This window comes from Chiloscyllium punctatum, chromosome 7 (assembly GCF_047496795.1).
Source record: "Chiloscyllium punctatum isolate Juve2018m chromosome 7, sChiPun1.3, whole genome shotgun sequence".
NCBI lineage: Eukaryota > Metazoa > Chordata > Chondrichthyes > Orectolobiformes > Hemiscylliidae > Chiloscyllium > Chiloscyllium punctatum.
Window position 1 is genome coordinate 121,322,450 of NC_092745.1, and position 27,770 is coordinate 121,350,219.

At 42.5% G+C, this 27,770-nt stretch overlaps 1 protein-coding gene across 1 annotated transcript in view; it reads right to left on the reverse strand.

Annotated features, from left to right (window-relative positions):
• LOC140479370 (calcium-activated chloride channel regulator 3A-1-like) overlaps positions 1–27,770 on the reverse strand; it is a 55,019-nt gene that overhangs the window by 9,696 nt on the left and 17,553 nt on the right. Inside the window, exons 3-12 of the mRNA XM_072573278.1 lie at positions 22,811–22,961; positions 21,665–21,770; positions 16,880–17,045; positions 10,700–10,921; positions 5,012–5,236; positions 4,747–4,924; positions 4,014–4,120; positions 3,706–3,927; positions 1,798–2,059; positions 90–257 (exon numbers count right to left, since the gene is read on the reverse strand). Coding sequence (XP_072429379.1) covers positions 90–257; positions 1,798–2,059; positions 3,706–3,927; positions 4,014–4,120; positions 4,747–4,924; positions 5,012–5,236; positions 10,700–10,921; positions 16,880–17,045; positions 21,665–21,770; positions 22,811–22,961 — 1,807 coding nt within the window. The remainder of the gene's footprint in view (positions 1–89; positions 258–1,797; positions 2,060–3,705; positions 3,928–4,013; positions 4,121–4,746; positions 4,925–5,011; positions 5,237–10,699; positions 10,922–16,879; positions 17,046–21,664; positions 21,771–22,810; positions 22,962–27,770) is intronic.

Genomic DNA, 27,770 nt, shown 5'->3' on the forward strand with positions numbered 1-27,770 from the left:
CTTATTTCTTAGCTCCACCCACAAAGCCTCACTGGATGATTCTTCAGTTATTTCATTTCTGATTCCTGCTGATGCCAAATATTGTTTACCATTTTCTGTGTATCCCGGTATGTAAAAGGAATGTCCTCCTGTTCGGATTGCTGTCTTTGCCTTCCCTTCCTTTCCCTGCACACGTACTTTAAAGTTGTATCTTCCAATTTCAGAATACTTGTAGAAATACTTTGTGTAAATACCATCATTCTTGAAAACATCAGCACCTAAAGGCAAGGAAAGGGTAAGTAGCTGCAGACTGAGTGAAGCATGGAATAATTACACTGTATTTGGATTGGCACTGATATCACTGATGACAAGTGCAAAGTCAAATTGATCTAGGAATTCTGAGTTCAAATCCCACTCACTTTAATTGCTTTGTGAATTGTTATAAATGCAAAATATCTTTTTTACATAATTTATTAATGCAAATGAAGTTTTGGGAGTTAAGAATTGGTGTTCTTGGATATATCTGGTAAGGACCAGGAGACTTATCCATTTTCATTCATGCTATGATGTAGAGGAGCCAGTGTTGGACTGGGGTGGACAAAGTTAAAAATCACACAACACCAGGTTATAGTCCAACAGGTTTATTTGGAAGCACTAGCTTTTGGAGCACTGCTCCACAACACCTGATAAAGGAGCAGCGTTTCGAAAGCTAGTGCTTCCAAATAAACCTATTGGACTATAACCTGGCATTGTATGATTTTTACCTTAATCTCATACTGCCATCTGATGTACAAAGTGGGAACTATGCGTCCCCTGCAGTGCTGACTGCCACTGCGTTCACGACTGCACTGAGCAGTGAAAAGGTGCTGAAGCCTGCCTTCTGTGGTGGAGTTGCAAAGGAGGAGAGACACCATAGATCTTGAGGGAATGGGGCCATGAGATCCTCAAGACCCATCCTCAGACTGGAGTAGGAGCAAGTAGCCAAGAAGGTTAATGCCTATTTTCTGAAGCTGAAGGACGCAGTTGCTCTTTAATGTATTCGCTCATGGGATGTGGGTGTCACTGACTGGGCCAGCGTTTATTGCCTGTCCCAAGGTGCTATTGAGAAGGTGATGGTGAGCTGCCTTCTTGAATTGCTGGAGTCCATGTCCTGTAAATAGGCACACAATGCCTTTAGGGGGGGAATTTCAGGATTTTAACCAGCGACAGTGAAGAAATGACGATATATTTCCAAGTGAGGATGGTGAGTGGCTTGGAGTGAAACTCACAGACAGTTGTGTTTCCATGTTTTTGCTGCCCCATCCTTCTGGATGGAAGTGTTCATAGGTTTGGAAGGTGCTGTCCGAGGATCTCAGGTGAATTTCTGCGATGCATCTTGTAGATCGTACATAGTGCAGATACTGAGTGTTGGTGGATGAAGGAATGGATGTTTGTAGATGTGATGCCAATGAAGCCGGCTGCTTTGTCTTGAATTGTGTCAAGTGTTATTCAACATAGAGGAGTATTGAATTATCAGTCCATTGGGTGGTTGAGGGTGGGGGGGATGGGAGTGGGGTGGGGGATGGTATGTAGTAAAGTGGCAAAGTATTGTTTGCCCATGTTTGACCTGAAGCCATGAGAATTCATGGAGTCCAAAATAATGCAATCAAAGTCTATATTCCCTGCGAGCACTGGTTTGAGTGTCAAAACAGTCAACAGACTTAATTTGTCATAAGTTTTGTGTTCTGGACATAATACTGTAATTGGATACATGTACATATCAGGCACTGACAGTATGAATATACATTCTACTTTATAGAGTCACATCATCAGTCTTACCCAGGCCATCATCAGAAAGTTCCTGTTCAATTGTTGGGCCGGTGGGTTGTTCAATAATTACCGTCACGTTTGCAAACAGGACGGGTGAGAATCTCTGACTGACTTCTGCATAAATTGTCCTACCACCAACCAAATCTTTTTCACTTATGTGCACATTGACCATGACCGGGGGAACTTTTTCATCTGCTGCTCGGGATGTCATTACGACACTTATAACCTGTTCAATGCCAGGATTCAGGATGGCATAATTCCAAGTACCTGCCTGGAATAAAAATACTTATTTTCAACAGCTGGATAAATAAGAGCTTCTGCAAGACCTGAATGCTTTCTCTAAATTCTTTTTTAGAAATTGGGTAATATTGAGCAGAGGTAACGGGAGACCTTTTACAAATGCCCTCAGTGTCACTTATTGGGGGAGAGAAAAATAAATGGACATGGCACCCAATGTGATCAACACTGAGTTGTTGAGCACAGTGAATAGGGGACAGAAAGGAACAGAAGTTCAATAAGTGAATAATGAAAACCATCATGGAGGGAGTTCAATGCAGGGAAGTATGAGATCATTCACTCAATCACCAAGAAAAATTGATCTAAATAATTGTGAGAATAGTTGCTGTGGGAATGATCTAGATGGATCACATTGTACTAATGGACAGCTACAAGAATGTTAGCCTTCATTTTGAGGGGCTGGAATATAATGGTGTGGATGTTATAATCCCAGCGGTGTAAAGCTCTGGGAATACTACATCTGCAGTATTACTTTCTCCCACCAGGAAAGATGGAATAGGTTCTGAAGAAGGGGCATTGGACTCTATTTCTCCCTCCACAGATGCTGCCAAACCATTTGGGTTTCCCAGCAATTACAGTTTTTATATATTTTATATATTGCACAGATTTGTTATAATGGACCTGCTGTGATGAGGATTAAATAAGGAGGAAATGTTTTTAATAAACTGAGGTTTTTTTTTTCTTTAACGATAGACAATTTAGGGTGATTTAATCAGAGTGTTTATGGTAATTAGAGAATTTTATTGCCTCCATTGGGAGCATCCAGACAAGATGAGGGGTCAGCTTTAGAGGTTGAAGTGAGGAAACACACAAGAACTAGTTGAAATTTAAAAGTTTGATTTGCTGCTTCAATAAATTTTCAACACTGAGAACAATGAATATTGAAAGGCAAATATATCAAGGCATATGGAACCAAACTGAGTACATTGATTTAAGGTACAAATCAGCCATGGTCTCACTGAATAACAGAAGTCATTTAAGGGACTGACTTGTCTTTCTTACATGACATTGAGGCACCATTGATCCAACTGTGTACACTCAGGAACATAAGAAATAAGAACAGAAATACGAACATCAACTCTCCCGTCATTTGACCAGATCATGGATGATCTTCTACCTCAAGGTCATTGATCTGCACTATCTCCATATCTCTTAATGTCTTCAACATCTGGAAATATATCACACTCTGTCTTGAGCATTCTCTCCTGCACTTTAGAGTGTTTAAAACTCTTTACTTTAAAGTGTGTCAGCAAAATTGAGGGGAACTCAGGATTATCCTCGCTTATGATGCCTCCATGGGTTCCAAAGCTCTCAATGGCAGTGAATGGCCCTAAATTCCATGTCCTCACCAATGCATTGGAAGCTGTACCAGGCAGAAGGGATACGTTTCAAATTGTAACATAGCCATTTTGTTTCATTCCATTTGTACTGTGTACTCAACTGACTATTGGCAGAGATCATGTAAAAGACTGCTCTGTATAACGGACTCATGTAGAAATAGAGGATGGTTGATAGTAAACAAGCTGCTTTCTAATAACTCTACTGAAAAGCATGGTTAAAAATGATACCATGCACACTGCAAAACACATAAAAAATCGAAGGAGACATTTTGATCCCTACCTGTGCAGTGCCAGGAATGTTCAGACGTGCCGTACGTGTTGTACTATCCATCTTAAAGTCATTGTCGTTGTACACATTTCCACTGGGGTCAAATACAAACATTTCTGGTGTCTGCTTCTCCCATGTAATGACAAAAAAAGTATCATTCCCAACGGTCTTATCGATGAAAACTGTTCTGTTCAACCAACTGTCGTCTTCAACCTTTGTTGCAGAACTTGAAAGCTGGGACCAAAGAAATGGATCCATTGAATCTAATGTTAAGTTAACACACGGATAATTTGAAGGTCACTATCTGAGGGGAAACACACCTGAATTGACTGTTGACTAATGTCACCATTTCCAGATACTATTGAAGAGAAGGCATCGGTTAATCCAGTTGCATACACATTATCAGTGGCTGCAAACTGTCGACCCCCTAGAGAATGGAGAGGGTAAGAAAGTTATAAACATGGATCAAATACATGGTCAATGGGCAATGCCAATTGAGACTGAAATGAAGAAGGAGGCATCAGGGCTTTTTGCAATGTGACAGTAACTGCCCAATGTCAAACTGTTTGGAATAAAACTATTGAATATGTGAACATTGATTTTAATCCTGTCTGATTAGCAGGAGCAATGTGTGATTGAGGGAAGAAGAATTAAAATGGCAGTGGTAGCCATTATATTCCCATTACCTGCAATATTAACAGTTAGCTTGGAGAATCAAATCTGACTGACTAGAAATATGGACATGTCCGTGATTTTTATCGTACATCAAAGTTGTGTGACATCACTTTAAATAAATAAATCGACTTGGCTAATTTCCTGTTAGCTGTACATGTGGACAGTGTCAGGAGTAAAGTCCCACCAACTTCCAGTAATTGGAATGCTCTCAACTGAAATTCCTTTGTCCAGTATTTTCACTGAGGGCCCACCCAATTCATTTTAAACCTGTTAACCCTTCCACCACAATAAACATTGGGAGCAGAACTCAAAACAACAAGACTTGAAGTTATGTTCCTCTCCCAAGAATTCATGAGAAATTCTTTGTGTTCTTATTACCTGTCAGTGTTGACATCTGTTCCAGCTCTGCGGCTGCATCTGGTCCTAATGCTATCGTGTGGATAACTGCACCACTTTGTTCCACCTCCGAGAAACAACTGCTTATCCCACTGTCCTCCCCATCAGTCAGCAAAACAACTTCATCACCATTTGTAGCACCGTCGTCACCACCAAGTACCTGCAAAGCCGTTAAGTTATTGTCAACGTGGGAAAACTGAAAAGTAAAATGAGTTACTAAAGTTTGCTGAAGCATTTCAGTTTCTACCTGAAAACCAGCCTGGACTCCTGCGCAGATATTTGTCCCCCACTTAGCTGTTGTAGGTAGCAATTGGACAAGTTGATTCCTCACACCTTCATTATCAATCACTTTCAAATGTGATGAGATAGTTGCAGCACTGTTAAAAGTGACGATTCCAACTTGTGATTTTGTTTCAATGATCTGAAGTAAGAATATCTCGGCTGCTTGTCGGAGTCTGTTAATACGATTCTCCTGTTGAATTAAAAAAACACAATGTAATATGCAGCTCACTGCCTTTTAACTAATTTATTTATAAATTGCATTTAAAGTGATACAGATAAAAATTAAGTTAAAATTAGTATTAAGCAGTCTGCTTTGCCCAAGATGGTTCAAGACAGGAAAGCTGGAGATGCTGGAATCCAAAATAGCTGGGCAGGAGGCTGGAAGATCACAGCAAGCCAGGAAGCATCAGGAGGTACAGAAGTTGACATTTTTTGTGTAATCCTTCTTCAGGACTGGGGGTTGGTGGGGGGGGGGGGGTGGGGGGGGGGGTGATGCAGGTAAAGGGGGAGGCTGGGGCAGGGTGGTGAAGCCGGGATAGTTGAAGACAGGTAGAGGGTACGACCTGGTTGGTCAATAGGGGGATGATTGATTCTGGTTGGTGGCAGGGAGCTGTGGCAGGGAGGGGTAGGGACTGGGAAGGGAGTCAGGGAACAGGGCGGTAGGTTATTTGAAATTGGAGAACTCAGTGTTGAGTCCTCTGGGCTGTAGGGTGCCCAGGTGGAAACTAAGGTGTTGTTCCTCCAATAGGAGCTGTGGTTTGTTTTGGCAATGGAGGAGGCCAAGGATGGTCATGTTGGAAAGCAAGTGGTTAGGGAATTGAAAGGGACAGTGATTGGGTGGCCTGGTTGGCCAATGTGGACCCAGCAGCGATGCTCAGTGAGCCATTCCCTCAGTTAACATTGGGATTCCATGGGAGGTGCAGTTAGTAAGTTTGCAGATGACACTAAAATTGGAGTGTAGTGAACAATGAAGAAGGTTACCTCAGATTTCAGCATGATCTTGATCAGATGGGCCAATGGGCTGAGGAGAGGCAGATGGAGTTTAATTTAGACAAATGTGAGGTGCTGCATTTTATATAAAATGCAGAACTTATACATTTAATGGTCAGGTCCTCGTGATTGTTGCTGAACAAAGAGACCTTGGAGTGCAGGTTCATAGTTCCTTGATTATAGAGTTGCAGATAGATAGGATTGTGAATTAGGCATTTGGTATGCTTTCCTTTATTGGTCAGAACATTGAGTGTAGGAGTGGGAGGTCATGTTGCAGTTGTACAGGATGTTGGTTAGGCCATCAAGGATGTTCCCAGGGTTGGAGGATTTGAGCAATAGGGAGAAGCTGAATAGGCTGGGGCTGTTTCACCAGGGCATTGGAGGCTGAGAAGTGACCTCATAGATGTTTATAAAATCATGAAAGGCTTGGATAGGATAAATAGACAAAGTCTTTTCCCTGGGCTGGGGAGTCCAGACATAGAGGGCATATTTTTAGGGTGAGAGGGGGAAGATATTAAAAGTAACCTAAGGGGTAACCTTTTCACGCAGAGGGTGGTGCATGTATGGAATGAGATGGCAGAGGCAGTGGTGGAGGCTGATATAACTACGACATTTAAAAGGCATCTGAATGGGTATATGACTAGGAAGGGTTTAGAGGGATATGTGCCAAGTGCTGGCAAATGGGACTCGATTAATTTGGGATATGAGTCGACATGGACGAGTTAGACCGAAGGGTCTGTTTCCGTGCTGTACAGCTCTATGACTCTATGACTCGAAGACTCCACTCCAAGATGATGTCAAGTTTTTTTCTGATAATTGTTTTGGCTGCATTAATTCAAGCAAATGTTTCCTTTTTACACATGGGATGTGGGTGTCATTGGCAACAGCAGTATTTATTGTTCAGTTCTAATTGTCTTTGAACTGAATGACTTTCTGGACATTTCAAGGATAGTTAAAGTCAACTACAGTCTCTGAGGCTCTACGTGTACATCAGATAACATTGGCAGATTTCCTTCCCTAAATGCCATTAGTTGGTTATTTACAATAATGATTGCTATTTGTCCAACTGGCCAGCATCTACTGCCCATCCGTAGTTACCGGTGAGAAGGTGATGATGAGCTATCTTCTTGAACCGCAGCTGTCCACATGTTGTGGCTTGACCCACAATGCCCCTTTAGAGAGGAATTCCAGACATTTCTTTTACCTAGCAATAGTGAAGGGATGGGAATATATTTCCAAGTCAGAATGGTCAATGATTTTGAGGGGACCATGAACGTGGTGGTGTTCCCATGCCTCTGCTGCCCTTGTCCTTCTAGAAGGAAGTATTCATGGATTTGGAAGGTGCTGCCTGAGGATCTTTGGTGAATTTCTGCAGTGCATCTTGGAGACAGTACACACTGCTACTACTGAGCATTGGTGGTGGAGGGAGTGGATGTTGTGGATGTGATGCCAATCAAATGAGCTGCTTTGTCCTTGATGGTGTCAAGTTGTCAGAGTTGAACCCCTCTAGGCAAGTGGGGAGCATTCCATCACACTCCGGTCTTGTGTCTTGTAGGTGGTGGACAGGATCTCAGGGGTCAGGAGGTGAGTTACCGCAGTATTCCTAGCATCCGAAGTGTTTCTGGACAATCAGGGGATACCTGGACCATTGTCTACATTGTCAGAGAGATGCCAGTTTTTCACTGTACTGGAAGAGCTTGGTTAAGGGAGTGTCAAGTTCTGGAGCACAAGTCTTCTGTACAATTGCCGGAATGTGGTCAGGGCCCATAGCCTTTGCAATATCCAATGCCTCCAAACATTTTTTGATCTCACATGGAGTGAATCAAACTAGCTGAAGACTGGCATCTGTGATGCTGGGGACCACTGGAGGAGGTCCAGATGGAAGTTGGTACTCGTAATTGAAGGTTGCTGCAAATGCTTCAGCCTTATCTTTCACACTGTGTTGGAGTCTTCCATCATTGAGGATGGGGATATTTGTGGAGCATCCTCCTCCATTTAATTGTTGAATCGACCACCATCATTCATGACTGGATGTGGCAGGACTACAGAGCTTTGATCCATTGACTGTGGGATCACTTGTGCTGTTTGAATTACAAGTAATCCTGTTTGGTACTTTCACCAGATAGACTCTTCATATTCAAACCTGCCTGATGCTGCTCCTCCACTGAAAACGGATTGATTCCCTGGCTTGATGGTTATGGTTCAGTGGGGAACGTGCTGGGCCACGAGGTTATGAGTTGTGCTGAAGACAATTCTGCTCCAGGTGATGGCCCATAGCGCCTCATGGATGCCATGTTTTGAGTTGGTAGACCGATTCAAAGTCTGTCTCATGGAGCACAGTGTTAGTACTGCACAACACAATGGAGGGTGTTCTCAGTGTGAAGGTGGGACTTCATCTCCACAAGGATTGTGCAATTGTCACTCTTAATGATACTGTCATGGACAGATGCATCTGCAGACAGCAGATTGGTAAGGATGAGGTCAGGTACGTTGGTTCCCTCACCATCTGCTGCAGACCCAGTCTGGCAGCTAGGTCCTTTAGGAACCAACCAATTCGATCAATAGTACTGAGGATCTAAAATTTGAATTTAGGCTGTTGTCAAAAGCAACAAGTATATGTAGATTTTTTATTAACTACAAAATGGCTTTTCAATTTAAAATAACACAACAAGATGGCTGCAAGTAATGATTTGACTCTGTGAGCTTGAACTGATGCTTTGCTAAGTTGGTTGTATTTAGAGATAAGAGAAAACAATGGAGTTTTCATCATATGAATCATAAGATAGTGATTTGGTGTTCAAACTAACCTTGAACTGCTACCATGACGATTTATGTAATTAAGACCCATTTCCCAGGGAATATCATTGGATTAGCCTGCTGTCAATCATGTCACCTTATTACATTTGATTGGTCTTTTCTTGTAATTAAGGCTGTACTGTCTCTTAAAAAACATATAAATAATGTGTAAATTTCGAATGTAATTGTGCAACTCACCCCGGAACACAGAAGTTTTAACATCTGCGTTGCTGGACAGAATTGCATCAATGTGCCTTAATTCAATAAACTAATGACCCTTGCTTTTTTACTGCATTCCGTTGATTCTTTTGACTGATCTCAAATCAAGAGGCCCCTTTTGAGGGATCATAAATCTTCAGTACTGCTGCTGACCCCCCATTGGTGGTGGGCTTTGAACTGCTCCACCCAAAGTACATTTTGTGTCCTTGCCACCTTCGGTGCTTCCTCTAGTGTTTGTTCAACATGGAGGAGTATCAACTCATTAGCTAAGGGTGGACAATACATCACAGAGTCATAGTGATGTTCAGCATGGAAAGAGACACTTTGGTCAAACTCATCCATGCCGTCAAGATAACCGAAAGTAATCTAATCCCATTTGCCAGCACTTGGCCCATATCCCTCTAAACTCTTCCTGTTCATGTACCCATCCAGATGTCTTAAATGTTGTAATTGTACCAGCCTCCACCACTTCCTCTAACATAGGAAGTGTTTAGAGGGATATGGGTCAAGTGCGGGCAAATGAGCCAAGATTAGGTTAGGATATTTGGTTGGCATTGGCGAGTTGGACCAAAGGGTCACTTTCTGTACTGTATATCTCTGTGGTAACCTTCTTCACTGTCTACGACGCCTCCAATTTTGGTGTCATTTGCAAATTTACTAACTATACCTCCTATGTTCACATCCATTCAGTCAGGGATTTCCTTGCCCATGTTTAACCTGATGCCATGAGACTTCAGAGGATCTGTTGTCAGTGTTGAGTATTCCCATGACAATTCCCTCCTGACTATGTACCACTGTGGCACAACCTCTTTGGGTCTGTCCTGCCAGTGGGACAATGCATATCCAGAGATGATGATAATGGTGATGTCTGGATCATGGTTTGGAAGGTATGATTTTGTGAGTATGACTATGACAGGCTGTTGCTTGACTAGTCTGTGAGACAGTTCTCCCAACTTTGGCACTAGACCCAAATACAGGGTTGACAGGGCTGTTTCTGCCATTGTTTTTCCAGTACTGAGGTCAATGCTACACAATCTGTCTGGTTTTGTTTCTTGTAATGATTGACAATATATTCATGGTCATCAGTCGATTCCTAATTCCAATTTTTTTTTAAATTGACTTCAAATTTCACTATCTGCCATGATGGGATTTGAAACCAGGTCCCCAGAATATTGGCTGAGTTTCTGTATTAATAGTTAAATGATACTGGAGCCATGCCATCATCTCCCCCTTGAACTTATTTCTCCAGAGCATTAGCATGGCTCTCTACATTACCAGGAGAAAGTGAGGACTGCACATGCTGGAGGCCAGAGTCAAGACTGTGGTACTGCAAAAGAATAGCAGGTCAGGCAGCATCCGAGGAGCAGGAGAATCTATGTTTCAGGCATAAGCCCTTCATCAGGAGTCTTTACATTGCCACCCTGACATTACCACTATAAAATTACCACTCAAATATGCAGTGTTATGTCAAACTCCTGATATGTTCTTTGTAGATGACAGAGAGGATCTGGGAGTAAGGAGGTGAGCTACTCATTTCAGAATATCCAGCTTCTGACCTCCTCTAACTTGCTGTGTGAAGCCACACAGGAGCACAAATGTGGGTCTAAGTCAATACTTTCTGTGAAATAAATATTACTAATGACCTTACCAAGGTCATGCTCCCAGAGACATCAAGGACTAAGCACAGCACACGGTGTTTGGCCTGTAGCAGTGTAAAGGTCGGTATCACTGAACCACTGTAGGGTGAGGGATTGTTTCTGAAATCCTCCGACTCACTGATTACGTCCCAAGTGCTCCTGAAGTTGCACATTTTGTTTTGCATGTTCGGTGCGTCAGGATTGTGAGTCTTATCGTCACAGAATTCAGTCACCTGGATGTTTTTTAAAAAAAAGATGCAACAGGTTAAAGGGGCTGCAGATAGATTTTGGTGGGGATGGGTTATTTTTTACCCTCCATACCCAGGAAGAATACTGTTGGAAATGGTCACCCACCCATTGTGAAGACCACAGGATCGATATTGCATTGAATCTCTCGGATATCACACAGATGTCTGACAAGAAGGAATCCACAATGTAAGTTTACAACAACCCTCAGTGTTTAAAACTTATCCCTGATTTCTTGATGACATCATAATATGAGTTTTAAACAAGAAAAGGACAGAACTGTTAAATACTTAAATGTTTCATGTTTGCTTCCTGCCCTTCCCCAGTCAATGGCATCTGACAAGGGAAAGACACCAAACTGTGCATCAATCTCATCAATCTCAAAGGCCCTGCTCTTTGAAAGAGGAAGCTGGAGATGTGGAAAATGCAGGTCACTGCTGTCATCCATTGAAGAGGAGACACCTCCAATCTGCAGTAAAATGGGGAAAGTGATGCTCAGGAATTGAGGAGATGGTAAGGTGACTCAGTGGTTAGCACTGCTGCCTCATACACAAGAGACCTGGGTTCAATTTCTGCCTTGGGTAACTGACTGGGTGAAGTTTGCATGCTCTCCCCGTGTCTGCACGGGTTTCCTCTGGGTGCTCTGGTGTTCTCCCATTGTCCAAAGATATACAGGCTGGGTGGATTGACCATGGCAAATGAGGTTACCGGTATGGGATAGAATTCTCTGTGGAAGGTTGATGGCAAATCCGATGGGCTGAATGGTGTCTTTCCACACTGTCAGGATTTTATGAAATTTCAGGTTTCCAACAAAGTGAAATTCTCCCAGAGCACTGCTGCCAGTACAAAGACTTCAGTTGGCTGGACAGCAGATTTATGACACAGAGGTGATGGCAATAAAGTTCGATTCCTGCACTGGTTGAGGTTTCCACAAAGGACTGTCCTTGTCAACCTTTACCCTCACCTGAGCTGTGGTGTCTGGTTAAGGCATCACACGTTGCCTCAATCCAATGGGAGAGCAGTCTTGGCCTGGTAGAACTATGGAGACTTCACTTTATTTTTATATTTATTATTGCAGTATAGATATCTCTGGCAGAATCTAATTGACTATGACAGGGACATGGTGATTCACCTTCTTGAGGCACAGCAGTGTCAATTGTCTGCACTCTTTGTCACGTTATGGGATTTCAGTGAGAATGAAAGATTAATGAGAATTTTCAAAGTTGGGATTAGTGTTGGACTTTGAGGAGAACCTGGAGGTGGATGTGCTGCTATTGTTATGAAGATCCTTTATTATCAATAGTTTCGAGGATTTGTGTTGAAAGAATTGCAGACAATCATTTGTTTGTAAACTCACGGAAGATACCTGGACCTTTTTCTTAAAAGGGTCACTAAGTGACACATTGGACCAATTTCTTAAAGCCATTTCTTGAAGGTCACGTCTTAAATTAATTACATGCAGGGATTTACTGAAAATCACATGCCTTGGTTTCTGGCTTGGAAAAGTGAGGACTAGCAGATCAGAGTTGAGAGTGTGGTGCTGGTCAGACAGAATCTGAGGAGCAGAAGAATCGACGTTTGAGGCATAAGCCCATCATCAGGAATGAGGCTTGTGGGCTGCGGGCCTGAGAGATGGATGGGAGGGGTTGGGGCTGGGTTGGGGGGGGGGGGGGGGTGCGGTGTTGGGGGGGGGAGGTGGGGAAGGGAGTTCAGAATGCGATAGGTAGATGAAGGTGGGGGGAAACGAGATATGTTGAAGAGGTGGGTGGAAAAGATAGGAAAAGTGATGGACAGGTCAGGAGGGCAGTGCCGAGTTGGAGGCTTGGGGCTGGGATAATGTGGGGGAGGGGAAGTGAGTAAACTGGTGAAATCCACATTAATCCTGTGTGGTTGCAGGCTCCCAAGGCGGAACATGAGGCATTCTTCCTCCTGGCGTCAGTTGGTAATGGTTAGGCGATGGAGGAGGCCCAGGACCTGCATGTCCTTGGTGGAGTGGGAGGGGATGTTGAAGTGTTTACCTACGGGGCGGTGGGGTTGGTTGGTATGGGTTTCCCAGAGATGTTCTCTGGAACAATCCACAAGTAGGCGTCCTGTCTTCCCAATGTAGAGGAGACCACATCGGGTGCAACGGATACAGTAGATGACATTGGTGAAGGTACAGGTAAATTTCTGTTGAATGTGGAAGCACCCTTTGGGGCCTTGGACGAAGGTGAGGGAAGTGGTGTGGGCACAGGTTTTGCACTTCTTTCTGTAGTTGGGGTAGAGGCTGGAAATGGGGTGTGGGCTGGTGGGGGGGTGGTGTGGGCCTGACAAGGGAGTCGCAGAGGGAATGGTATCTCTGGAACACTTCAGGGATGGGGAGGGAAATATATCTCTGATGGTGGGGTCCATTGTTGGATGGTGAACTGGCAGAGGATGATGTGATGTATGCAGAGGGTGGTGGGGTGAAAGGTGAGGACCAGGGGAGTTTCTGTCCTTGTTGTGTTGGGAGGGGTGGGGTTCAAAGGTGGAGGTGCAGGGAGTGGAGGAGATGTGCTGGAGGATATCATCAATCACATGGGAAGGGAAATTGTGATCTTGGAAGGAGGAAGCCATCTGAAAATTTCTCAGGTGGAATTGGTCACCTGGGAACAGATGTGGGAGAATTGGGAATAAGGGTTGGCAGTTTTACAGGAGGTAGCGTGGGAGGATGTGTAGTCTAAGTAGCTGTGGGAGTTGATGGGCATGCAGTAGATATCTGTGGTTCGTCAGTTGCTGGAGATGGAGATGGAGAGGTCCAGGAAGGGGAGGGAGGTGTCCAAGATGGTCCTGGTGAAAATGAGGTCGGAGTGAAAGGTTTGGTGAAGTTGATGAACTGTTCAACCTCCTCGCGGGAGGACGAGGTAGTGTCGATACAGTCATCAATGTAGCAGAGCAACAGGTGTGGGACGGTGCCGATGTAGCTGTGGAAGATGGACTGTTCCACGTACCTGACAAAGTGGCAGGCAGAGCTGGGGCTCATATGGGTGCCCATGGCTACCCCTTTGGTTTGGAGGAAGTGGGAGGATTGGAAGGAGAAGTTGTTAAGGGCGAGGACCAGTTCAGCCAGACATATGAGGGTGTCGGTGCAAGGGTACTAGTTGGGACGGTGTAGAAGGAAGAAACAGAGGGCTTGGAGACCTTTGTCGTGGCGGATCAATGTGTACTGGGACTGGATGTCCATGGTGAAGATGAGGTGTTGGGGGCAGGGGAAACAAAAATCTTGGACCGGGGTGAAGGGTGTGGATGGTGTCCTGAACATAGGTGGGGTGTTCCTGGACTAATGGGGACAGGACATTTTCACGGTAGGCAGAGATGAGTTCAATGGGACAGGAACAGGCTGAGACAATGGGCTGACCAGGGAAGTCAGGTTTGTTAACCTTGGCAGGAGATTGAATCAGGCAGTGCGGGGTTCACAAGCAATGAGGTTGGAGGCTGTGGGTGGGAGATCCCCAGAGGTGATGAGGTTGTGGATGGTTTGGCAGACAATGGTTTTGTGATGGAAGGTGAGGTGGTGGTGGTGGGGTCAGTTGGAGCAGGTGTCTGCGAGTTGGTGCCTGGCTTCAGTGATGTAGAGGTTCATGCACTACACTACCACTGTGCCACCCTTACCTGCGGGTTTGATTATGAGATTGGGGTTGGAGCAGAGGGAGTGGAGGGCTGTGCATTGTGAGGGCGGGAGGTTGGAATGGGTGAGGACGGTGGATAGTTTGAATCCATCCGTGTCATGGCCGCAGTTAGAAGTGAAGAGGTCAAGGACGGGTAACAAGCCAGCTTCGGGCTTCCAGATGGATGGGGTGTGTTGGAAGTGAGAGAAGGGGTCCTTGGTGGGTGGGCGGGGGTCTTGATTGAAAAGGTGGGCCCAAATGTTCAATGTCGGGACACATGTCAAACTCATTAATCCAGGAGCATAGTGGGATGAAGGAAAGGTCTTTGCTGAGGATTAAACATTCATCCTCAGTGAAGGGGGAGGTCTGGGGGAAGAGTAAAGACACAGCAGGGCTGGGAGCTGGGACCAGGAGTGGGGCTGGAGATGGGTGTGGGGGCAGAGACAATCACTTGAGTGATTATAGGGTCAGGAGTGATGTCATCAATAGAAGTGACACTAACATGAAGGGTGGAAGTGGGCCTTACAGCGGTCTCTATGTGGGGGGCAGAGGTGACATCACACATGACAGTGACGACATTGCGGACTGGTTTTCAGTGAATGATGTCACTGCTGGCAGAACTGACATCGGTGAAAGTCTCATTCATGTCCAGGTGAGTAGGTGAGTGACTTTTTCAGCGCAGAAGTGGCTGTGGCGGTGACAACTGTGGGGTGGAAGGGACGTGAGAGTAGGTTTCACATTTGTGCCAGAGGCGGTGAATCTAGCAGCGTTGGTGGATCCTGTGGCAGTCACAGAGGTGGTTGTCTTCCTGGCAATCGCAGAGGTGGTTGTCTGATTGTCAATATTGTGTGGAATTCAGTTGCTGAAATGGTTATCCTCTGCCTTTCAAATAAAGCTCTTTTGAGGGACCAGTGTAATAACCAAACACTGTGTGAGCTGTTCTCCTGGAATACCCTTTGAACAATATATGTTGGCGATTACAGAATAAATTACATCTGTAAGGATCCCTGTGATGACTGTCTATCTTTGATATCCATGTGCCAGGAAGCTGGATGAAAGCCTTATCCTTATTCTTCATATTCCCATTCCTTATCTCTGTCGAGAACTTTGTTTCTTTTAAATTGACAAACGTTTGGTTATTTTGAAGATATATCATTTGTGACTTCCACTTGTGTGTTTGCATCTTTCTTGAGTTGTTTTGTTTTATAATAAATCAATAATTTTATTCCTGACTAGAGATGCTTATTTAATGGATCTTTTATATTCTAATTTGAAAATGTAGATAAAGCATCATTGGCTATCTTGGTAACTGTGTAAAGTAAATATATTTGTGTTGTGAATAATGGAGTGATGGCACTGGACAGAGGCAGTCCACTCCCCAGTCTTGGGCACAACACCATTCATCTGCTTCTTTTGCTGAAGATTAAGGTCCTGTTGAAGAAGCCTTAGTGACAGATACAATGCATCCTGTAACTGGTACACGATCCAGTCACTGTGTGTCAATAATGGGGCAAGTGAATGTTTAAAGTGGCTGATGGAGCTGACCAAGTGTTTGATGGTTTGATGGTGTTTGTTGTTACAGTCACATAGGAAGCAGCCCAGCATGGTTTTGACTTGTGCCTTGTTAGTATTGGAGAGGCTTTGGGGAGTCAAAGTGTGAGACTATCCAACAAGAGCAAAATATCACAGATGCAAGAAATCTGAAATAAAATCTGAAAATCTTGAAAATCTGGAGCAAGAAATGAAGTTAATGTTTCAGGTCATTGCAGAAGTATTCAAAGACTATCCAGTCTTGAACAAGTTCATCCAGAATGTCTGTGGTTTGATCAGCTCTGTAGAAGAGCCATATTGGATTGAAGCATTAACTCCATTTCTCTCCTCGGTTGATGCCAGACCTGCTGAGTGTCTCCAACACTTGCTGTTTTTCTTTACTTGCTCATCCCATTTAGTTTAGGGTCAATGGTAATCTTCAGAAATTCAGCAATGATAATGCAATGGGAGGGGGTTAGATTCTCTCTTGTTGGAAATGATCATTGCCAGGCATTTGAATCAAAGAAATATAACTTGCTACATTTCAGGCCAATCGTGGATGCTATCCAGGATCAACTGTCTGCATTATGGACCACGTAGTTAGCTGAGGAATAATGCATTGAGTGGAACACAGCACAATCATCCTCACTTCTGTCCTTATAGCTAAACGAAGGTTATTGATGGGAAGCTAAGGATAGTTGGTCCTCGGAGGAGATCTTGCAGGGGCGATCTGGGAAACAAGAGTGTTAGCAATATTGGACAAACGTACCTCTCAGCAGCTTTACTTACATTTGATAGTCCCTGTATGAACATAATTGAGGAGGATGCAGTCTGTTTGCTGTCTGGATAAAATTCACAATGCCCTTTCGGCAGTCCTGACTCAGGATCTGTCTCACATGCTGAACAGGAACTGCCTGAGCAATCAGCAAGCTGTCCTCTAATCTCTTTTGAACATCTGGAAGTAAAAATGAACAAAGAAAATTCCTTCATTCCAAGTAACATTTTGACAATGAGAAATCACTGAATAAGGTTGAAACTTGCAACATTTCCTCCGTACCTTTTGCAACCTTCATCTGTCATTTCCTTGCTGACTAAGAAAGGTTATAATCAACCACTTTCCTCAGGAAATCGAATTTTCCTTTCCACTCTTAGACCTTTATAATTTTAATTCACTTCAATTCAATGTCCCCATAGCTCCCTCTTTCCAAAGATAAGAACCCCAGACTATTCAGTCTTTATTCATTCTTTGTTCTCTACTTGAGGCAACATCCCAATAAATCTCCTTTGTACCCACTTTCAGTGTATTCATCCTAACTGACATACAGTTACCAGAACTGTTCTGTTACATCTTACTGGAGTAACACACAGGAAACCAAGCCCCAATATTACCAGGGTCATCACATAAGTAAACTTTCAAGATTTTAAAATGTAGCCAAGATTCCCAATTTTCCCATCTTTTGGATCCAAGTTGACAGAAAGCATGGACCAGGAATTTAAACTTAACAGGAATGACTATTTATTACAAATAAAATTTATTGCAGATCAAAATAATTATAATCAGTTAACACATAACGTTACTGGTTAAAATTCTAACCGACTAATAAAATGCCCACGACATACACACATACAAATAGACACAAAGAAAAGGGCAAGACAGGTGGAGCGAACAATTGAGAAGGCCAACAAGATTTGCTCAGATGCTCCTTTTGCTGATCACAACTCCTTTTCTCCTGGAGTTATGATCGTTTCTGTCTTGAATAATCAATCTGTAAGCTGCTCAGCTAACTGGAAGCCAGTCACATTGCTGTGGACAGGAAGAAGGCTTTTGTCATCAATAACTGGTCACTCTCCCATGTAACAATCAGCATGTTGCCAGCTGAGTCTCTATTTGGACACAGATTAGATTAGATTCCCTACAGTATGGAAACAGGCCTTTAGCCCAAGAAGTCCATACTGACCCTTTGAATAGTAACGCACGCAGACCCATTCCCCTACATTTACCCCTGACTCATGCACCTAACGCTATGTGCAATTTAGCACAGACAAAGCACCTGACCTGCACATCTTTGGATGGTGTGAGGAGACTAGACCACCCAGAGGAAACCCACACAGACACAGGGAGAATGTGCAAACTCCGAATGGACATCACATGAGGTGAGAATTGAACCTGGGTTCCTGGTACTGTGAGGCAGCAGTGCTAACCACCGAGCCACCGTGCCAACCCCTAGTTACAGATGGTCTGTAACTAGACTTGCCCCACCACTTGCACACACAGCTGTGTAAACATCTCCTACAACAAGTGCCAGGTTATTTGCTTTATACAGCAATCCCTTCAATAATCTTGCTTTTATACCAACCATTTTTCCATTTCAGACCACAATCAAAAATACAGTTAAATAGAAAAGACATGCTCTTAACAATATGCAGTAAATGAGCTGTTCACTGAACAGTATTTTCTATCATTCTAGAATGACCTCCCTGCTTTTGTACTCTCTCCCGGAGTTAATAAGGGAATGTATCTGTATGACTTCTTAACCACCATGTCCAACTGCCCTTTTTTATCTTCAGGGAGCATGCACTGGAAAACTAGTCTTTTCTCCTCCCCTTCTTAGTAATCTATTATTTATGATATGTTCCTTTTGCTTGTTTTCACCATCCTCAGCTGTGTAAATGCATTACCTCTTTTTGACCAATTTGATAATTCATTTATATTTCTGCAGTTTGCATTATTGGACATGAAACATGTGGCCAATATTTGATACCAAGTAATACCAATCATCTTAATGATTGATACCAATCATCTTATTAATGATGACTACATTGACGTCTGAATCGGTATATGTAATATATATGTGTATCATGAAAAGTAAGGGACCTCATACACACAATTGAAACCAGCCTTCCAGTCCCAAAGATTTCCGTAGATCCTTTGTTTCCTACCATAGAGCTAATTTTCCTTCCAATTTTTCACTTGTTTAGAGATCCCAAATCAACATTTAGTTTTCGAACCAATCTGTCATGTGAGATTTTGCTAAAGCCTTGCAAAGTCCCATGGAGATCACACCAAATGCATTAACCAGATAAACCCTCCATGTCACTTGCTCAGCAATTGAACCAAGTTAGTCAGACACAGCATTCCCTGAACAGATATATTCAGTCCCTCCTTGATTAATTTATGCCTTCTTAAACGATCATTTATGCAGTTCCTTGAAATATTTTTCAATATTTTTTCCACCAATGCGATTGGACATGTTTATTTGGAAAAGCTGAGGATGAAATTCCTTTGGACGGGATTGTAGCTCCACAGATTTGTCTTTGTGTACCATATGCCCATGGTATTATTGTAAGGTTTGTTCGATCATTGTTTGGGGATTGTATCTTTTGGTTTATAAGATGATTATAGTTTAGGACTGTGACTTTAAATATGAAGTGTATCAAAGAAATCATGTAACCTGTACTGAAGTAATCCTGAGTGAATTATTGAGGAGAATATGCAAGGTATTTAGTCTTGGACCAATGACTGCAGTTTCCAAGTTAACAATGTATAGAGACAAATAAAATGTTTAGTCATTATCTCTATTTTTCAACATGCTCAGATTGTATCAAATTATGAAAAAGAAACTGTGAACTAAAAGTTTGAAATTCTCTTTAAATGAATCAGGCCACTGGAGAGATTAATGTTTTTTTTCACGTGATCCTGTTTTAAATAAAATAATATGGCTCCTGTCTTAGTCAGACGATCATTTGAGTTACCCAGAAGAAGGACCTGTGTAAAATAGGGTTAGGATATGTATTTGTATGGATAGTCCACGCTACAAAATTAATAATAGGAAAAGACAGGATAGATAAGGATGAGCTATATCCATTGGTTGGGAATTCCAGAACTGGGGACATAGTTTGAGAATTAGGGCCAAACCATTCAGGACAGATGTTGGGAAGCATTTCTACACACAAAGGGTGGTGGGTTATTGGAACTCTACTGCACAAACTTCAGTGGATCCTGGATCAGTTTACAATTTAAAATCTAAGATAAGTAATTTGTTTGTTCAGCAAAGGTATCGAGGGATCTCAGCCATGATCTAATTGAATGGTGGAACAGGCTCCAGGGGCTGTATAGCCTACTCTTCCTCCAATGTTTCCCGATGTGAGTTAGCTTGGCAGAACTTCATCACCTTTGAAGACAAACACACAAGTCTGATCCCACTCATGAGATGACATTTATGAACAGCTTGAACAACTTGCTATTGTCACAAAGCTGGTCCCTTTTTTCTCAAAGCTTCCCTTTTCTCAAGGATACTGTTTCCTAGGTTTTTTTCAGAGCGATAATAAATATGATCTCGACTCTGATTAAACTGGGTTGGTACAGACATTAAAGGGTAAAGAAGAGGTATTTTTGTTTATATGCCAACAGATGAGACTTCAGGCTAAGGTTGTCATGTTTTAGAGGTGACCTGTATAATGAAAGGGAAGTGGTCAGCTCTCTAGCTGAGCAGTTCAGTTCAGTTCAGAACTAGTTGGGCATTCAACAGTGAGCTGTGTGGAAACAGTTTGCTAAACTCTCTCATTCTGCCCATTTATCTTCAACCTGTAAGCAACTGTTCCTTTTTTTTTTACTGTGCTTTAAGGGGGTTTGCTTATTAGGCCTGTTGTGTGTATTGGGAACAGTATAATTAAGTCGAGTTTGGATGGACTGAGTTCTGTAGGGGTTCTTTATCCTGTTCTTTATGTTTCATTGTGTAATTTTGTGAATAAAAGTTTGTCTGTTTTCAAACCTGGTCTCCTTCCTATCGGAAAGATGTTGTGAAACCTGAAAGGGTTCAGAAAAGATTTACAAGGAAGTTGCCAGGGTTGGAGGATTTGAACTATATGGAGAGGCTGAACAGGCTGGGGCTGAATTCCCTGGAATGCCGAAGGCTGAGGGGTGACCTTATAGAGGTTTACAAAATTATGAGGGGCATGGATAGGATAAATAGGCAAAGTATTTTCCATGGCGTCAGGGAGTCCAGAACTAGAGGGCATAGGCTTAGGGTGAGAGGGGAAAGATATAAAAGAGACCTAAGGGGCAACTTTTTCACGCAGAGGGTGGAACGTGTATGGAATGAGCTGCCAGAGGAAGTGGTGGAGGCTGGTACAATTGTAACATTTAAGAGGCATTTGGATGGGTATATGAATAGGAAGGGTTTGGAGGGATATGGGGTGGGTGCAGGCAGGTGGAACTAGATTGGGTTGGGATATCTGGTCATCATGGACGGGTTGGACCGAAGGGTCTGTTTCCATGCTGAACATCTCTATGAACATGACTCTTTGACGTGGTAGTCAATCTCACTAACTTACTCCGAGTAATTTTTATTGTACACTTACTGAAAAAAAATTGCAAAGTTATAGTCTGCGCTGCCTGCTTAGGAATGTTTTGAGTAGTCCTGGCCTAGTCCACAACACTATCTTAACGGTGTCAACACACCTACTGGAGCGGATTGCAAGAACTAGTAGTTATCCTATGGGCTTCATAAGTTATCCAGAAAACCCAAGAGACATTTTTCAGTGAACAGAATACTACAATCAGCGTTATCTTACCTCGTTACTTCACTGTTTCCATTAAATAAATAGAAGGGCACCAGTTCATTATATTCATTGAAAACTCCCCACCGAAGATGAGCCCATTCATGAACAAATACTCGATCTGTAGAAACAAGAGCACTTTTTATTAAAACAATGTAACCAACACATACATTCTCTGTAGAAAAATAGTGCTTCTGCAAGTTTCAACATTGGCATTATCCACTCACGGGTGTAAAATACGCCCCATGGTGTGAAGATGTTTTGTGAATTCACCATGGAGATCAATATTCTGTTCTCCTGTGTTAATGGTACAATAAATCTGAGTGTGGGATAGAAATTGTGTTTCAGAGGGTTTAGCTGAAAAGTTCATTGTTCCATTGGCATAGAAGGAGAGGACATAATTCAAAAGGATGTTGCTCTTTTTGTAGCTTTGCATTTAACTTTTTCACCAAGATTGAGTACAGCAAACTTTGTTTTTACCAGTGGAAAGTGAAAACTGCTGATGCAGAGTCGAAAACTATGGTGCTGGAAACGCACAGCAGGTCAGGCAGCATCTGAGGAGCAGGAGAATCGAGGTTTCAAGCATAAGGAATTCCTGAAGAAGGGCTTGTACCTGAAATGACGATTCTCCTGCTCCTCAGATGCTGCCTGACATGCTGTGCTTTTCCAGCACCTCACTTTTCAATTTTGTTTTTACCAGCACCTATGAACTGGCACTCTCGATAAACTGGCAAAAATTATGTACTCAAATACAGGAAGTTTACTGTATTATCACAATCTCCAAAATATCCAAATAGCTGGTAAATTTTATTAAAAGCCAAGTGATTTAATTTAATTGATTAATGCTGTAAATAAAATATAACAGTAATGTATATATCCCCTGCCTTACTTTGAGTGTGTTTTAACAATGGTTATGTGAACGTCTTGGTCAGCTGGATTATTTAATCAACGGACACACTCCTGGTCCAATAAGTGTTGAGCAATAGTAAGTTTGCTGCATTCTAATTTTGCCTTCTTCATACCTCACTGTAATAACAACTCCTGTATTCATTTTCACTGCCTTAATGAGCATCAGCTAGGATCATATTCACCAACTAAGCAGTCTTAATTCGGTGCTTAAAGCAAATGCTACTCCGTTCTAACTTAGCTCAGATAATTTACCTTTCGGTCCATAAAATGAAACCAGACGGCTGTCCAGGATAAAGTTTGGTGTGAAGTGAATGTACCGTCCCTTCTCTCCACATCCACCATACTGCAGGGTGTATGGTTCATCTCTGTATTTGAGGTTTGGTTCAGCAATGATCACATCAGCCTTGGAAAAGATAAATGGACACTATCGTGTAAGAATTTGTTGATATCTGATATCTGCTGTCATTACTTTGGCTTGTATTGTACGGGTTTGAAGTAAAGTGTAATGTCTAAAAGTGTCATTGACAGTGCTATCACCGCTCTTACCCAATACTAACCTTCTCACTGACATTCAGTTTGGTTCCGCCAGGTCAACTCAGTTCCTAACCTCATTGCAGCCTCTGTCCAAACATCGACAAAAGAGCTGAATTCCAGAGAGGAAGTAAAGCTGATTGCACTTGACATTGAGATTAGTTCTGACCAACAGTATCTTTAAAATTCACTCATGGGCTGTGACTATCTCTAGCTGGCCAGCATTTAGTGCCTGTCCTTAGGTGCTGTTGAACTAAGTGACCAGCTCAGCCATTTCAAAGGGAAGTTGAAAGTCAACCACATTGCTGTGGGGTCTAGAGCCATATATGGGCCAGACAAGGTAACAATTGCACATTTCCTTCCTTAAGTAAGCAAATGGGGTTTTCATGACAATCAACAACGGTTTCATGGACATCAGACAGATTCTTAATTCCAGAGTTTTTAAAATTGAATTCAAAGATCACCATCTGTCATGGTAGGATTTGAACCTGGTTCCACAGAGGTTAGCTGAGTTTCGGGATTAATAGTCTCATGATGATACCACTAGGCCATTGCCTCCCCATTAAGTGGCATCATGGAACCCTAGAAAAACTGAAGTTACTGGGAGTCAGGGTCAAACACTCCACTGTGAGGAGTCATACTGGCACAAAGGAAGATGACTGTGATTGTTGATTGTCAATCATCTCACCTCCAGGGTATCACTTTCAGGAATTCCTCAGGGCACTGTCCTGAACCCAACTATCTTCAGTTCCTTGATAAACAACTTTTCCGCCTTCATTCGGAGGGATGTTCACTGATGATCGCATAATGTTCAGCGCCATTTGCTACTCCTCAGATACTGAAGTAATCTATGTTCAAATGTCATGAGATCTGGACAATGTTCAGTGTTGGACCAAGAAAGCAGGAAGTAATATTGATGTCAAATGATTGCCAGGCAATGACCATGCCCAACAAGAGAGAATCCAACATTGCCCTTTGACATTTAATGACATTATTATTGCTGAATCCCCAACTATCCATATCCTGGAATGGGGGAATTCCATTGACCAGAAGCTGAACTGAACTAGCCATATAAATAGTTTGGTTCTGAGGATCTAAAGTCTGGATTTGAGCTGCTGTCAGGAGCAACCATTTAATACATGCCCTTACTAACAAAAAAATGGCTTCTTATTTGTGAGAAATATAAAGTAACATAACAAAATGGCTTCTAGGCTGCAAATTGTGCACTCTGTTTGAAAATGGCTTTTTACCCTGTTAAAAACTGCATTCCTGAACTAACTGAACCAAAAATTACCAGAATTAACTACGCTGAAAGGGCATTATTAACCATCCTAGCCAACCTTGAAGATGAGGGTGCTGAGAGATAAAATGTGCAAAACAAAGTTATGTACCAGTAAATATCATTGGCTTAACCTTATACCTATAAAGTCATTTTATTAAATTCTATTGGATTGGCTCTGTAATTAAGGCTGTACTATTTTTCAAAAACAGTATAAGAATTGTCTTTATTTTAAGTTATTTGCGCAGTTACTCCAAGGCACACAGAAGCATTTAACCTCTGTTTTACTGGACAATCTGAGCCTGGCTGTAATAATAAAGTGTGAAACCTTGCAGAATCAGACAGAATTACTAGTGTACTTATGTCCAATTGCAGAACCGAGAGACCCCTCCCGTGGGTCGAGATCTTCATCTGGTGCCGTGACTTGGACATGTTATAGACGGATTGTGGACAGTGGTGTCAGAGCCTTGAGTCCTCACAATTGAGTATTGAAGAATCGGCCAAGCAGACTGGAGTATTTCATATCCGTCTGGTTTTACTCTCATCCAAGTAGTGGTTGATCTGACCCCTCGCTGTCTATCATTCTCAGTCCAGCCCATAAAGGATCGATCTCAGTAAGAATAGGGTCAAGGACCCGAGATAAAGCTAATAAGTTGAGGACTTGCGGATCGAGGATACAATATATATATATAAAAAAGGGGAGGAAAGAAAGAAAGAAAAGAGAAAACAGAAGGTCAAGAACCTTTATGGAGTCAGGGACTCCACCTAACAAGAGGAAAAAGAAGGGTGAGGACCTTTACCTCAGGTCGGGGACCTGGGCACAGAGATGAGAGGTAGATCAAGGATCCGAATAGCGTTGGGGACCCTAAAAAGAAAGAAGGAAGAAGGTCGAGGACCCTTACAGAGTCGAAAGACTCTGATTTGGTCAGATTGGTGGCATCTAAATTGATTCCTAACTTGTTCTGTGAAAGACAAAACAAAGAAGTATCGTGATTTGTTATAACGAAACAGTCAGGATTTTAGAATGTCGACAGTGTTTTGCAGAAATCATTAGCCTTGTTGTTTGTTGGCAGGTTGTTGATTAGTGAAAGTTTTACATTGGGGTTATTTCCTCTGTTTTATCTGTTCGGCTTGTCTTGTGTTGCTTTGCTGCTTTTCTTGTTTGTTCTGTTTGTTTTGGTGTCTGTTCTTTGCTTATGAAATATAGGGATGGTTGCTGCTTTTGTTGTGTTAGAAATAAAGAAAGCTGGCCAGTGACACAATTCTCGCACACTTGGTTAAGCAGCTACGTGCCACAGCTAAGATTTATGAGGGTAGAACTCCCTAACTTGACTTTTGGAATGTGTGTGTATGTGTGAGAGACAGAGAGAGAGAGAGCTGCAGCTTGCAGATTTGGTTTGGACGCACATTTACTGGATGGTGATTGAATGTTTGTATTTTGATCCCTGGAGCTCGAGATCTGGGATTGTTTTGGATTTGGTTTGCATTTTGGGAACTTAACATGATTTCTTTAAGCATCCTTCAGTGATTATTGAAATGAAATATTAACCCCTGTTCTTCTTACAGGCCATGACTACCCTCCTGTCCGTTTCTAACTCATCATTTTTATGCTTACATGAAAGCCAATCTAATTTAATTTCAAATCAGTTTAATATGGAGAAAGACAATATTACAATCTTTTAAAAAAAAGTCTTCTGCTTTGATTCTGCGCCATTTGTCATCAATATAAACTTGCTCTCAAATTCCCATAATTTCATGCTACTGCCAAAGATCATTTTCACCCCTCTCCCTCTCACCCCTACGTGTTGTACTAATGATAGAATTGACCAAAGGACGTAAAGCAGTAGTACTAAACCTGGGCCTCAGGTGCAGAATCATTCTGTTCCAAGATGAGAGCAGGTCTCTGCTCAATTTTAGTTATAATCTAGGCCTAACATTGAGGAAAATCACTTCAGACTTTAACATTTGCTCATTGAGTGGAGAAATTGCATGAACCTTATTAAATTTAGTTAAATTTTATATAACTGGAAGTATAAAGATAGATCCAAAATATCCCAAACCAACAGCATTGCTTTCACAGTGATACTAGCAGATTTAATTTTTGTTTCAGACTCGTTTATTTCCACTTAATTTTAAGACTGCTGTGTTTCATTGGTGATTATGATGTGCCAGTCGTAGCTTTATTTTATGTCAATTCCCCTCCCTCAATGACAATTGAAGTTTCAGTTTAACATTAGGTTGTGATAAATAGAACATAGAACATAGAAAAGTACAGCACAGAACAGGCCCGTTGGCCCACGATGTTGTGCCGAGATTTAATCCTCATGTAAAATATAGTAACTTAACCTATGCACCCCTCAAATCACTGCTGTCCATGTGTATGTCCAGCAGTTGCTTAAATGTCCCCAATGACTCTGCTTCCACCACCACAGATGGCAACGCATTCCATGCATTCACTGCTCTCTGCATAAAGAACCTACCTCTGACGTCTTCTTTATACCTTTCTCCTAATATCTTCAAACTATGTCTCCTTGTACCAGTCAATCCTGCCCTGGGGAAAAGTATCTGGCTATTAACTCTATCTATTCCTCTCATTATCTTGTACACCTCAATCAGGTCTCCTCTCTTCCTCCTTCTCTCCAGAGAGATAAGTCTGAGCTTAGTCAACCTTTCTTCATAAGGGAAACCCTCCAGTTCAGGTAAACCTTCTTTGCACCCTCTCCAAAGTCTCTGTATCTTTCCTATAGTAGGGCGACCAGAACTGGACACAATATTCCAAGAGTGGTCTTACCAGGGACTTGTAGAGCTGCAGCAAAACCTCACGGCTCTTAAACGTGATCATCCTGTTAATGAAAGCTAAAACACCATATGCTTTCTTAACAACCCATCCACTCAGATGGAAACTTTGAGGGATTTATCTACCTGCACACCCAAATCCCTCTGTTCCTCCACACTGCCAAGAATCCTGTCTTTAATCCTCTATTCAGCATTTGAGTTCCCCTTTCCAAAATGCATCACTTTGCATTATCCAGGTTGAACTCCATCTGCCATTTCTCAGCTCAGCTCTGCATCCTGTCTATGTCTTGCTGCAGCCTGCAGTAGCCCTCTATACTATCGACAACACCGCCAACCTTTGTGTCATCTGCAAATTTACTAATCCATCCCTTAACCTCCTCATCCAAGTCATATACAAGACCAGAGCCCTGCGGGATGCCACTCAACACTCCTCCAGGCAGAATACTTTCCATCTACAATCACTCTCTGCCTTCTGTCAGTCAGCCAATTCTGAATCCAGATAGCCAAATCTCCCTGTATCCCATACTACCTGACTTTAAGAATAAGCCTACCATGGGGAACCCTATCAAATGCCTTGCTGAAGTCCATATACACTGCATCCACTGC